General features: G+C 35.3%; 1 protein-coding gene and 1 long non-coding RNA gene across 2 annotated transcripts in view; one reads left to right on the top strand and one right to left on the bottom strand.

Annotated features, from left to right (window-relative positions):
* The window catches only part of LEMD3 (LEM domain containing 3), a 67,503-nt gene that overhangs the window by 29,081 nt on the left and 25,667 nt on the right, over positions 1-12,755 (top strand). Inside the window, exons 2-4 of the mRNA XM_020885330.2 lie at positions 4,366-4,403; positions 7,183-7,249; positions 9,491-9,558. Of these exons, the coding sequence (XP_020740989.2) occupies positions 4,366-4,403; positions 7,183-7,249; positions 9,491-9,558 (173 nt within the window). The remainder of the gene's footprint in view (positions 1-4,365; positions 4,404-7,182; positions 7,250-9,490; positions 9,559-12,755) is intronic.
* LOC139030867 (uncharacterized) overlaps positions 7,471-12,755 on the bottom strand; it is a 45,212-nt gene continuing 39,927 nt past the window's right edge. Inside the window, exon 2 of the long non-coding RNA XR_011483308.1 lies at positions 7,471-7,713. This is a non-coding gene — a long non-coding RNA (uncharacterized lncRNA). The remainder of the gene's footprint in view (positions 7,714-12,755) is intronic.

Below are 12,755 nucleotides of genomic sequence, written 5' to 3'. Positions count from 1 at the left end.
TCTCGTCTTTTTAAAGATAGCCATTTTAACAGATATGAGGTGATATCTCACTGTGGTTTTGATTTCCAATCCCCTAATGGTTAGTGATGTTGAGCACCTTTTCATATACCTCTTGGCCATTTGTATGTCTTTAGAAAAATGTCTGTTCAGTTCTTCCGGGCAGAATATTTTTATATGGCTGGTAATAGTAGTTTCAACTATTTAGAACAGAAAAATGGGGCTGACTGAAACTGTCTTTGCTGATGTAGAGGAAGCAGGAGGAAAGTATTCTGAGAGTGACCTGTCACTTATGTGTGTCTTTCTTTCAAAGCATAAGCCAGGTAGCATGCTTCCTATTCTCTGAGATTTCTTGCTCAGATTAATAGATAAAAAAATCTTCAAAATCCTGTATTATCTTACCTATTAATTCCCTTAGATAATCTTTGACTTCATTTCTTGCTATTTGCTCTCTCATCCGCACAGCTCTATTTCCAGGAGTAATAGGACTGACATGCAACTGCTTCACAGCCTGCGGACTTGTTTCTGTCTGTAAACCTCTTCCTTCAGGTATCCATGTGGCTTATTCCCTCAGCTCTCTCAGCTTTCTACTCCAGTGCAGTCTGCGGAAAGAGGAGAAAAGGGAGCTCTTGTACCCAGTTGGTGGGAATGTAAAAATTGGTGCAGGCATTAGGGAAAACAGTATAGAAGTTCCCTCACACGTCAAATGCCATTCCTACGGTTTTATTTCCAAAGTGCTTAGAACCGTTTCACATGTACTGTGAAAAGTGCATTTGCTCATTGTCTCTTCTAATCCTTCTAAAATATAAACTCCTTGAGGGCAGATAAATTTTTTTTTTTAATTCACGGCCACACTTCCAGTGCCTAGCGCAAACTAGACAAGAAATACTTATTTATTAAATGAATAAACTTTTTTCTTTCTTTCTGAGTTGTGAAAGAACTTTGGTCACCATAGACTTTTTTTTCCTTTAGTGCCATTGAATGACCAAAATGGGGCCTTCCTGAGGAAAGCATCAGTTTATTTGGTTAACGTTAAACATTGCTTTGCAAATACAGACGTGCCTCAGAGATACTGTGGGTTTGATTCCAGACTTACTGTAATAAAGTGAATATTGCAATAAGGGGAGTCACAGGAATTTTTGTTTCCCAGTGCCTATAAGAGTTATGCTTACACTGTACTGTCTAAAAATGTGTAATAGCATTATGTCTAAAAACAAAAACCTATATTTGTAATATACTTCATTTTTTTCCCTTTTTATCTGAGAATTCATAATGGTTGACAATTTGATCTCACCCTAAGAGAATGGAAAAAGTTTACACTTGGTTAGAAAGAGTCAGTAAAACTAGTAACATTTTTGAAATTTATGTGGGAGAAAGAGGTTTAGAGAAGGGGAGTCAACAGTATGTCTTGTAAGTAAGTAGGAAAGTATCACAAGATTTGAATTAGTTCCCTGAAGCAAAATGTGATGGGAAATCATTGAACGATTTTGGAGAGTTTAGTAGTATAATTAAAGACATGTTTTTAGGACTTTGATTTTTGCTAGGACAGTCAGAAGAAGAGAAATCAAAATTTTAAGGACATTTATAAAGAAAAGTTTGGTGTATTTGAAGTTTGAAATAATCTGGACAAGAAAAATGAAGGAAAAATAGCCACAACAGGAGAAAAAGCATTTGAGAAAAAGCAGTAATAGGACGCTGTTTGGATGTTGGGAATATAGGAGGACAGTGTTTGAAATACCAACTTGTTATTGTTTTAGGATAAGCGGTAAGAGGGCTTCTCTAGTGGCTGAGTGGTAAAGAATCCACCTGACAATGCAGGTGATGCGGGTTCAATCCCTGGGTCAGGAAGAGCCCCTAGAGAAGGAAATAGCAGCTCACTCCAGTATTCTTGCTTGGAAAACCCCATGGACAGAGGAGCCTGGAGGGCTTACAGTTGTAGAGTCATAAAGAGTCAGACATGACTAAGTAAGTAAACAACAACAACAACAAAGCAATAACTATAATTTACTCTCAGTTTCCATCCTTGGAAAAGAGGCTAGAAAGTGAGGTGACAATTTTTTTTTTCCTGTAAATTGCTTTTAGAATATGGTTTCTTCTCTACAATGGCCTAATTAGCAGGGGAGGGAGGAATGTTTTCACTAGGGATAAACAGTATGTTTTTTATCCATCTATGATCATAGGTAATGTGGGTGAGAGAAAAAGTACTGATGTAGTTTCAGAAATACTGAAATGATTTGGGGGAATAAAGATGCATAGAAATGCTTTTGGTTTGTTAAAACTGCTGTTTTTAGATGGAGTTTCCTTTCTAATCTTAACCTCAAGACTGTGTTTACTTTTGTTTGTTAATTTGGTAGGTCTGTCTGTTAACTTAGTATGTGACAGTTTTCACGGAAGTCAGGGAACATTTTGATTTTTTTTAGCAGTAGGTGTGTATTTTGTTGGCCTTTTAGGCATGTTATACACTCAGCTAGCTAAGTGCGTTAGATAAGAGGCTGAAACCGAGAAAGAAACAAATGGCAGGGCAGTGTTTTTCAACAGAATTATTGTTCTGCTCTTTGGCTTTCTCATTGTCATTCTATACATCTCCCTTCCCAGTTGCTCAGACATACCCTTTTCCAGCTTTCAGCAAAATTTTAACACTTCGCTTCTATGTTAACACACAGCCTTGAATAAAGAAGGGCAGATTTAGCCTAGACAGCTCAAATAGCACTTTTCAGGCACTAACTGTTCAATGCTATGCTTGACTCTGAGCATACAAACCTGAATACACATGATCCCTTATTGTGAGAAAGTCATAGCAGAGCAATCTAGTGGGAGAGCATCCACAATCTAATATTTTCATGGAGATACTTGAAGAGCTAGTTCCATTTAGTAATCTTGAGAAAAACAAAAGCATAAACAGTCAAAAAGTGGTCCTCTCATGGCTTTTCTTCATAAATATTAAAACCTATATTTTAGAATTATTTTATAGACAGCAAATAAAATACTTGTTTTTTAGAATCATTTGACCAATTTAAGTAGATTGACAAAGCATTTTTGGTAATATATTGAACTAAATATGGCTTTATTTTAAATTATTCAAATTTTACATTAATAAAAACTAGTGTATTAAAAAGGATCTTTTCAGTCCAAGCATGTTCTAATTCTTAACATTTTATTTAATCTTTAAGTTATATTCTCCTATTTCCTATTGAGTACTTTTGATCTTTTGTTTTTAAAAAATTTTTCTCAGCATGAAAACCCTATTGCTTTATAGAAAAATGCTGTCTGAAAATTCATTGTCAAATCTTTCTAAGATGATAACAGAATATGTTTTCCCCCCCCTTTTTAATTGTATTTTTTTATTTAAACTGGTCTCACACATAAACTTTCTTAGAATCACGTAGTTCCTGGTTCCTATGGGACTTCCTGTTTTCTCAAATAAAAATAGAAAAGCACCTCAGAAAGGAAACCTGGTCAGTGTGAACGACTTTGTAGGCTCAGTCAGTCTTAGTTGTGTCCTGACTTACAGAGATCCAGGTGTCTGAAATCTTTGAACATTTTTGCATATAATTTTAAAGTAAAGGGTAAGGAGGAGATTCTAAATAATAACTAGAAAAGTGCTATATAATATTCAGCCATAAACTTGTTTGAATCTTGTGGGGAAGGATGGATGTGGGGAGGTTGGATGGAAAATGGTAAATCCTTTCTTTATAATATTTATTAGAAATAAGTTGTTTAATATTGAGACCTAATCCTTAGCTATTTTGATGTGTGTGTATGTTTCTTGACACTTTCCCAGATGTTAGCAAGGGCTAGGCAGGTTTGTCTTTTAATCACTGAAAGTAAGAATTCTGAATAAATGACTCAGTTTTAAAGCATCTTGCATGTTTCCTCCAGTAGTGACTGACTTCTATACTTTGAAGAGAAGCCAAGTTTAAGGAGCCAAAATGAAGCCGTTAATAGTGATGATCATAGGTGACACTGTATCAAGCGTTTCATACGGTTTATCTCACTTACTCCCAACACCTGTATAGAGTGGGTGTCATTGCATGCTTCCCTTATAGAAGGGGAAACAACAACCTAGAGTGGCCAAGTAGATAGTAGTTGAAGGTCACGTTGCTAGCAAGCAATGGAGCTAGGACTGGAACCAAGTCTGAGACCAGAGCACCTGCTCTTAATTATTATAGAGCAAACGACAGAATCATAGAATGGTAAATATAGTAAGTCTGAAAAATTAGTTCTCTAACCTTTGTTATCATGTTTGTTTATATTTTGTTTGCATGTTTACATTCAGTTTTAGCAGAGTACGTTTTAGCATTTCTGAGGGCTTGGTTAGGGGTATTCTTAAATGATACTAACAGTTCTCTCTTTTTCTTTCCTTGATAGTAAAAAACCCCTTTGATGAAACATTTGGAAACATACAAGTAAGTAAAAAATCTTAATACTGATACTTTATGTCATGTTTTTTATGATTAGGATTAATCATAAAATTAATCATAAATTAATTAATCATTATGATTAATCACTAGGATTAATCATAATTTTAAGTATTAGGATGAATATCAACTGACAATAGGAATTTTAAAGGTTCTTTTATGCTGAGGCATTTCAAACCCATGTCCATTGAGTCGGTGATGCCATCCAACCATCTCATCCTCTTATCGTCCCCTTCTCCTCCTGCCCTCAGTCTTTCCCAGCATGACGGTGTTTTCCAATGAGTCAGCTCTTCGCATCAGGTGGCCAAAGTATTGGAGCTTCAGCTTCAACATCAGTCCTTCCAGTGAACACTCAGGACTGATCGCTTTTAGGATGGACTGGTTGGATCTCCTTGCAGTCCAAGGGACTCTCAAGAGTCTTCTCCAACACCACAGTTCAAAACATCAATTCTTCGGCCCTCAGCTTTCTTATAGTCCTGCTTGTCTAGTCCAGTGTTAACAGATGTGAATGGAAAGATGACGTTTATTCCCAGGCCTCTGATGTTCATTAAAGATATAATCACAGAGAACAGTGTCAAATTTTTGGACTTAGTTTTGATTTTGAAAGGGGTGTGGGGATGGGCATGATCAAGACATGTAAAACAAAAAATCAGTTTCTTTCCCAGATAAGAGAGGAGAGAGACTGAAAATTCTCAGCTATTTTAGTACCAAAGCTTAGTCAGATTTACCTTGGTTTTATATATCAAGTCTGTAATCAACACAATCAGTGGGACACCTCATCTTACTATATTGAACATTTATTAAAAGTGATTTTGTAGTTTAATCTTCACAGATGCATAGCTTTCAGAATCCTATATTTCAATCCCTGCAGTTACTTTTTGATGTCTGATTTTTAGTTTGGATTTTTAATCTTATTTGATAAGAACTGACTTGATTCAGAATCTAATTGAAATAGAGTTGAGGGGGTGAAAAAGCAAACGGGAAAAGCAAATAGTTTGCTACTTGGAAAGCAAGTAGTTTGCTGAAGGATTGTTATTTATCTCTATCAACCGACTCACATAAAACCAGGGACTCTGCTAGTAGGATTGTGGCACCTCTGATGAATTTTCTTCTTCCTGTCACTCATTAAAGAGTCATTGACAAAAGTATGCCATGCATAGTGTGCAAACTTGTCTCTTCTGTCCTTGAACATAACTGAAAATAAATGGATGTGATTGCATGTCATTGGGCATATGAACTTTACTTTCCTAGCTTTTTATATCCTGTATGAATTTGTTCCTGGTCACATTTATCCAAAAATCCTGTTTTGTCAGAAACTTCGGGAGAAAGGAAATCATAAAGACATAACCCCTCAAGAATCATGCATTTTTTCCAGATAGTTTGATAAGCTATTCTTACCCCCTCTTCTAACCTACCCTCCTCCATTGTTTATATCTGCCTCTGTTAATTGTGATTACTCTTAAATTGAGGTCTCATTGCTTTAGCCTTCTTGAGAGGGTGCTTAGGTGTTGCAGGAGTCTCCACTCTGGTTTCCTTTCATATGGTCAGAATAATATTCCTGACACAATTTTCTGTTTTACTTTTCTTCTCCTAAATGTTCAGGATGAAGTTAGACTCTTTGTCTTTGTATCTAGGGCTCTCTAGCTATTGATTCCAAACTACTTTTTCAGGAGTTTCCTGAGTCAAAGTTGGCTACTGGTTATATAAGAAATATAACCAAAGCATTTATGCTTTCAGGCCTATGCTGTGCCTTCTGCTTGGAATGCTGGTCATTTCTATTCTTTGTATGAAGCCCAGTTCAGATATTCCCTCTTCTATAAATGGATCTTCCCACCCCTCTGTCTTCTGAATTTACATTGTACTTTGTTTGCAACTATAATATAGCATTTAGTATGTTTTTTTGCCCTTAAGAACAGGAATCATCTTGTTGGCGTGAATTTCTCGCTTTTCTGAGGACAGTTCTTTTTTTTTTTTTTTCCGAGGACAGTTCTTAACTCCCAGTTGTTTAGTCACTCAGTTGTGTCCAACTCTTTGCGACCCCATAGACTGCAGCATGCCAGGCTTCCCTGTCCTTCACCATCTCCTGGAGCTTGCTCAAACTCACATCCTTTGAGTTGGCGATCCATCCAATGATCTCGTCCTCTTGTCTCCCTCTTCTGCCTTCAAGCTTTCCCAGCATCAGGGCCTTTTCCAGTGAGTCAGCTCTTCATGTTAGGTGGCCAAAGTATCGGAGATTCAGCTTCAGCATCAGTCCTTCCAGTGAATATTCAGGGTTGTAGATGCTCATTAAATTCTTGTTTCACTTTAATGGTTCATAAACGTATGCACGGCCACTTTGGGAGCCTCAGGGTGGTTTGAGGGTTAATCAAAAATGTCAGGTTGGTTGACATTATGTGGTTGTCAGGTTAAAGCAAAACATGAATAAAACAGTCAATATGCATAAGCTTGCATTGTATAGAGGGGAATTGGGAGCATTGCTTTGATGGTGGGGGGAGTTTGTTATATAGGAGACCTTTTCTGGCACTAAGGTTAGTGCCAATATCCCAATCATCCTCAAGAAAGTAGAATATTTAGATAGTTTAGATTCTTAGGTTAAGGTTTCTTTAAAATATGGTAGCCATTGGTTAAAGATGAATTTGTCTTTCATATTTAGTAGCTTCTATGATTTTTAAATTTATTTACTATTTTTCTTTTCAAACAAAGATTATTATTTGGTGCATTTTCCCTTAGGATCAGATATTTTATAATGTTTTTCTTTTAAATTTAGGAAAGTGAGAAAAATCTTATGATGAACACTTTATACAAGCTTCATGATCGATTGGCACAGCTTGCAGGTAATTGTCTCAACATTCATAGTATGTAAAAATGTTTTGATAGCAATAGAGATGGTTTTTCCTAAGTTCAGTGTTGTTATGTTACATACATGTGGATATTTTCTCTTTAGAAGTTTTTACGCCCTGTAGGGAGTGGGTTTTTATTTGTATAGATAATGTTTAATCAAGGCCTTTATCCTGCCTGACATATGTATACGATGAAATATAGATATTATACTGTATTATATAAGTTATCACTTTTTTTATTGCACTGATAGTAACAGAATTCTGAAAGCTTGTATATCAATTGAATTGAGTAAGCAGCAAATTAAAATCACAGATCTAATATAAAAGTACAGATTTTCTTTTGGTGGAGATATAGGTGTCGTTTCTTTGGATAAAGTAAATAGATTACAGAATTTCTTTTTCCTGACATGTTGTGTTTTCCTCATATTCTGCTGAAAATTCTCAGGTATGCAGCATATCTGCAGTTAGAACAAGAGAAATGAATTGGCATCAAGTTTAGCATCTGTAAGCTGTAGTAGCCACCTTGTTGTTTATTATCTTTTAAGTCGTTTCACTTACTTTACATATAATCTGAAAGAAGAAACTTTGGATTCTCTTCCTATAATCAGTTACAAGGAAAGAAAAATGTAATTTTACAAACTTTTGTATGTAGTAAGTCCTTTTGTAGAAACCAGATCATTTGTAGAAGCCTAGTAGGTAAATGTGGAACTTCTGTGGTCCAATATAGGCATTTAGAATCTGGATAGTTTCCCATTCTCTCACCAAGGTTTTTTTTGGGAGGAGGAAGTTAGTTCTTTAATTCTGGTCAGTGTTTTTGGCTAATAATTCTGTGTATATCATTAAAAGCTTTTTTTGCATTGACTGATGGACTGTTACATACATATGCTGCAAACTAATGACATTAATTTGGTAGCTGTAGCACCCAGAAATAGAGTATATAATCTACATGGAATTCCTGATATTGCTTCTATAATACAAGGTTCTACAGTCGTTTCTTTTTTTTCTACAGTTGTTTCTATAGCAGTTTTTTTATGAAGTGTCTTAGATCAGCATAATCTGGAGTGCTTTTAAAGATCCAGATACCTTCCTGTAGAGCAGGGGTCTGCAAACTTTTATCTGTGCAGGGGCCAGATAGTAAAGTTTTAGGCTTTGTGGTCTAGACTGTCTCTGTCACAGCTGCTCAGTTCTGCTGTTAGAGCGTGAAGGCAGCCTTAGATAACACATAAGTGAAGGGTGTGGCTGTGCCCCAGTGAAACTCCATTATAAAGCTGGTGGGAGGCCTCAGTCGGTCTTGGGGTTTGCAGCCTCTGCTATAGATCTGTGGAATCGGATCTCTGAGGATGGATTATAAAGTTTGAAGGCTTTTTGGTTCATCTAATAGATATTCTCGTTTTACAACTATGACCATTAAAATCTGGAACAAAATTTATAAAGTTGGAATATGGTTGCTTTTATGATAGAAAAATTTGCCAAAAATTTTACTTTAACTATTATACTTTTACGTTAAAAAAATTTTTTTAAGTACTTGAAAGAAATAGTAGGAGAAACAAAATTGAAGTTCACTGTAAGGATAATTGGTATCTCATAACCATAGAGAGCCTGGTGGGGTGAATAAAGCTTTGGATTCTCTTACAAATAGCTATGAGAAAAGGAAAGTGTAGTTTTCCAAACTTTTGTATGTAGTACACCTGATTATAGCTAGAAACTTCTATCTAATGTCCCTGTTGATCTGTGTTATAATATTTTTTTAAGTTTTGCACACGCCTTGCTAAAAGTCGGCTTAGTAATACTCCAAAATGGACATTTTAATTCAGATTTACTTGAGTCTTGAATTATTAGCTTTAGTAATAGATGTATAAATTAGCACAATGAATTTTCCCCCTTGAAAAATACATGCATAGAGGGCTTTCTTTGCACCAAGACCTATGAGTAGGCGTCAGTGAGCACTACTTGGTTCTTACCCCTGGCTGACAATTTCATGTGAATATGAAAGGAAAGGTGTGTTTCTATGTAGATTGAAATGCATATAAAGGTTGTGGTTTATGTAAAAATACTTGTTTATATTGCCTATTGGAAGTTTTCTCTAGACAATTTAAGTGTGTTTATCTTCTTTATTTACTGATTATAATAATACAGTCTGTAATTGTGTATTTTATAAAAACTTTTGATTAATTATATTTGTTTTCTTTTCTTTAACATAGTACTGATTCAAAATTAATATGCTAATCTTTTCAGGAGATCATGAATGTGGCAGTTCTAGTCAGAGAACACTTTCTGTTCAAGAGGCAGCTGCATATTTGAAAGTAAGCAGTGAAATTAGAATTTTAATAGCTCTATTCTTAAAGTTAATATAAATTATTATAATTTTTATTTACTGTATGATGCATTTGATTACTTTTACTGTTAAAACTTTGGGCCTGCTGTTTGGTGTAATGTGACCAGATAGAGAAAGCAGAATTACTCAACTGTTTTGTTTTAAAGCACTCTCTTATGAGAGAATGCACAGTAGTTTGGAAAGGGTACAAACACCATTGGTGAGAAAGAAATTGAGGTAGGTAAGTCGTACATAAGAAAGCAAGTAAACATCTAACCATTGTCATTTATTTCAGTCCTTCTGCCCTGTAATAATTTCATTTCATGGTTCTAAGAGAACTTGCAGATGCATTTTTCTATATGACTGTGAATAATGTTTAGGATATCTTAAATGAAAGGAAAGGTACTAGAAGGTTAAGATGGAGAAGTATCACTCTGATTCCTAAAGAGGGGAGAGTGGAGTTTGAAAATCATACTAGGGAGCTCGATGTTAGTCCGGTTCCATAAAGATGTGAGTACTTGCAGATGGAAATACTAATCCCTAAAAATTGGCATCCATTCATTGAGAACAAGTCATGTGATACAAACTTCATTGTAATTGTGGTAAAAATCACATAATATGAAGTCTACCATAAAGTGCACGGTATTGTTCACTATATATACATCATTGTGCAGCAGATCTCTCAGACTTTTTCAGCTTGCATTCCTGAATCTGTACCCATTGCACAGCCACTCCCCTTTTCCTTCTCCCAGTCTCTAGCCACCACCATACCACTTTCTGCTTCTGTGAGCTTGACTATGGTAGATCCCTCATATAAATGGAATCATGCAGTATTTGTCTTTCTGTAACTGGCTAATGTCGCTTAACACAGTGCCCTCAAGGTTCATCCATATTGTAATAGATGGCAGGATTTCCTTTTTTTTTCTTTTAAGTTGAATAATATTCTACTGTATATATGCCACATTTTCTGTATCCATTGATATGTTGGTGGGCATTTAGCTGTTTCTACTTCTTGGCTATTGTGAATAATACTGCAGTGAACATAGGAGTGCAAATATCTTAGATCATGTTTTCAGTTCTTTTGATAAATTCCCAAAAGTGAGATTGCTGGAAACATATACTAGTTCTATTTTTAATTTTTTATTAACTTCCATACTGATTTTCTTAGTGGCCGCACCATTTTACATCCCCACCAACTGTTTACAGTGTGCGTGTGTGCTCAGACACTCTGCCATGTCCAACTCTTTACAACCCCACGGACTGTAGCCTGCCAGGCTCCTCTGTCCATGGGGTTCTCTCGGCAAGAATACTGGAGTGGGGTGCCATGTCCTCCTCCAGCGGATTTTCCCAACCCAGGGATTGAACCTGCATCTCTTACATCTTCTGCATTGACAGGTGGATTCTTTGTCACTAGCGCCATCTGGGAAGCCCACAGTTTACAAGGATTCCCTTTTCTCCATATCCTTGAATACTTTTGTTTTCTTTTGGTTTTGGTTTGTTTTTTTAATAACGGCCATCCTAACAGGTGTAAAGTGATATCTCACAGTGGTTTTGATTTGCATTTGATCTGATTAGTGATATCAAGCATCTTTTCATATACCTGTTGAAGTTCCTTATTTATTTTTGGATATTAACCCTTATCAGATGGTTTGTAAATGTTTTCTCCCATTCCACAAATTGCCTTTATACCCTGTTGATTGTTTCCTTTGCTGTGCAGAAGCGTTTTAGTTTGATGTAGTCCCACTTGTCTCTTTTTGCTTTGGTTACCTGTGCTTTTGGTGGCATATCCAGAAAATCATTGCCAAATCATAATTTAAAAATCATTACTAAGACCAGTGTCATGAAGTATTTCCCTATATTTTCTTCTAAAAGTTTTATACTTTCATGTCTTATGTTTAAGTCTTCAATCCATATTGAGTTGATTTTTGTGTAGTGTGTGATGAAGCTTCAGTTTCATTCATTTACATGTGGAAATCCAGTTTTCTCAGTACTGTTTTTTTAAAGAAACTATCTTTTTCCTATTGTGTGTTCTTAGCACACTTGTTGAAATCAGTTGACCATCAATGTGAGAGTGTCTCCGTTTTATTCCATTGGTCTGTATGTCTGTTTTGATGCCAACACCATACTGTTTGATTACTGTAACTTTATGATGTGCTTTGAAATCAGAAATATGGGGCCTCTACTTTTGTTCTTCTTACTTAATATTATTTTGGCTATTTGGGATTCTTTGTAGGTCCATATAAATTATAGTATCAATCTTTCTATTTCTGGGGGGGAAAAAAACTGCTACTGAGATTTTGACAGGAATTGCATTGAATCTGTAGATTGCTTTGGGTAGTTGGACATTTTAGCAATATTAAGTCTTCCAGTTCACGAACCCAGGATGTCGTTTCATTTATTTGTGTCTTGAAATTTCTTGTAGCAGTGCTTTGTAGTTTTAGTGTGTAAGTCTGTTACCTTCTGGATAATGTTTATTCCTAAGTATTTTATTCTTTTTGATGCTTTTTGTAGATGAGATTTTAAATTTTTTCTGGTTGTTCATTTTTATGTATAGAAATGCAGCTTGTTTTTGTATATATTTTTTTTTTTAGTCCCACAGCTTTGCTGAATTTACTTAAGTTTTTTTTTTTTTGGTGGAGTCTGTAGGGTCTTCTATGTATATGATCATGTTATCTGCAAACAGATAAAATTTTACTTCTTCATTTCAAATTTGTATGCCATTTATTTTCTTTTCTCACCTAATTGCTCTACTGTGTTGAATAGAAATGACAGCAGTGGACATCTTTGCTTTATTCCTGGTCTCCAAGGAAAAACTCAGTTTTTCATGATTAAAAATATATTAGAAAAAAATAATAATAAAAATATATTAGTCATCAGCTTTTCATATATGGCCTTTATTGTTTTGAAGGTAATTTGCTGCTCTTCCTAGTCTATCAGGTGTTTTTAATCATTTTAAGGTGTTGAATTTTGTCAAATGCTCTTTCTGTATTTATTGAAATTATCACATGATTTTTCCTTCTGTTAATGTGATGTGTCACATTGATTGGCTTTTGTGTGTTTGACTGTCCTTTCATTCTTGGAATAAACCCCACTTTTGATCCTTTTAATATGCTATTTAATTCACTTTGCTAATATTTTGTTGAAGATTTATGTCTATATTCATCAGGGATATTGGTCTGTATTTCC

This window comes from Odocoileus virginianus, chromosome 24 (assembly GCF_023699985.2).
Source record: "Odocoileus virginianus isolate 20LAN1187 ecotype Illinois chromosome 24, Ovbor_1.2, whole genome shotgun sequence".
In the NCBI taxonomy this organism is placed as follows: domain Eukaryota; kingdom Metazoa; phylum Chordata; class Mammalia; order Artiodactyla; family Cervidae; genus Odocoileus; species Odocoileus virginianus.
The sequence above is the reverse complement of the archived record's forward strand: the minus strand, read 5'-3'. Positions and strand labels throughout refer to the sequence as shown.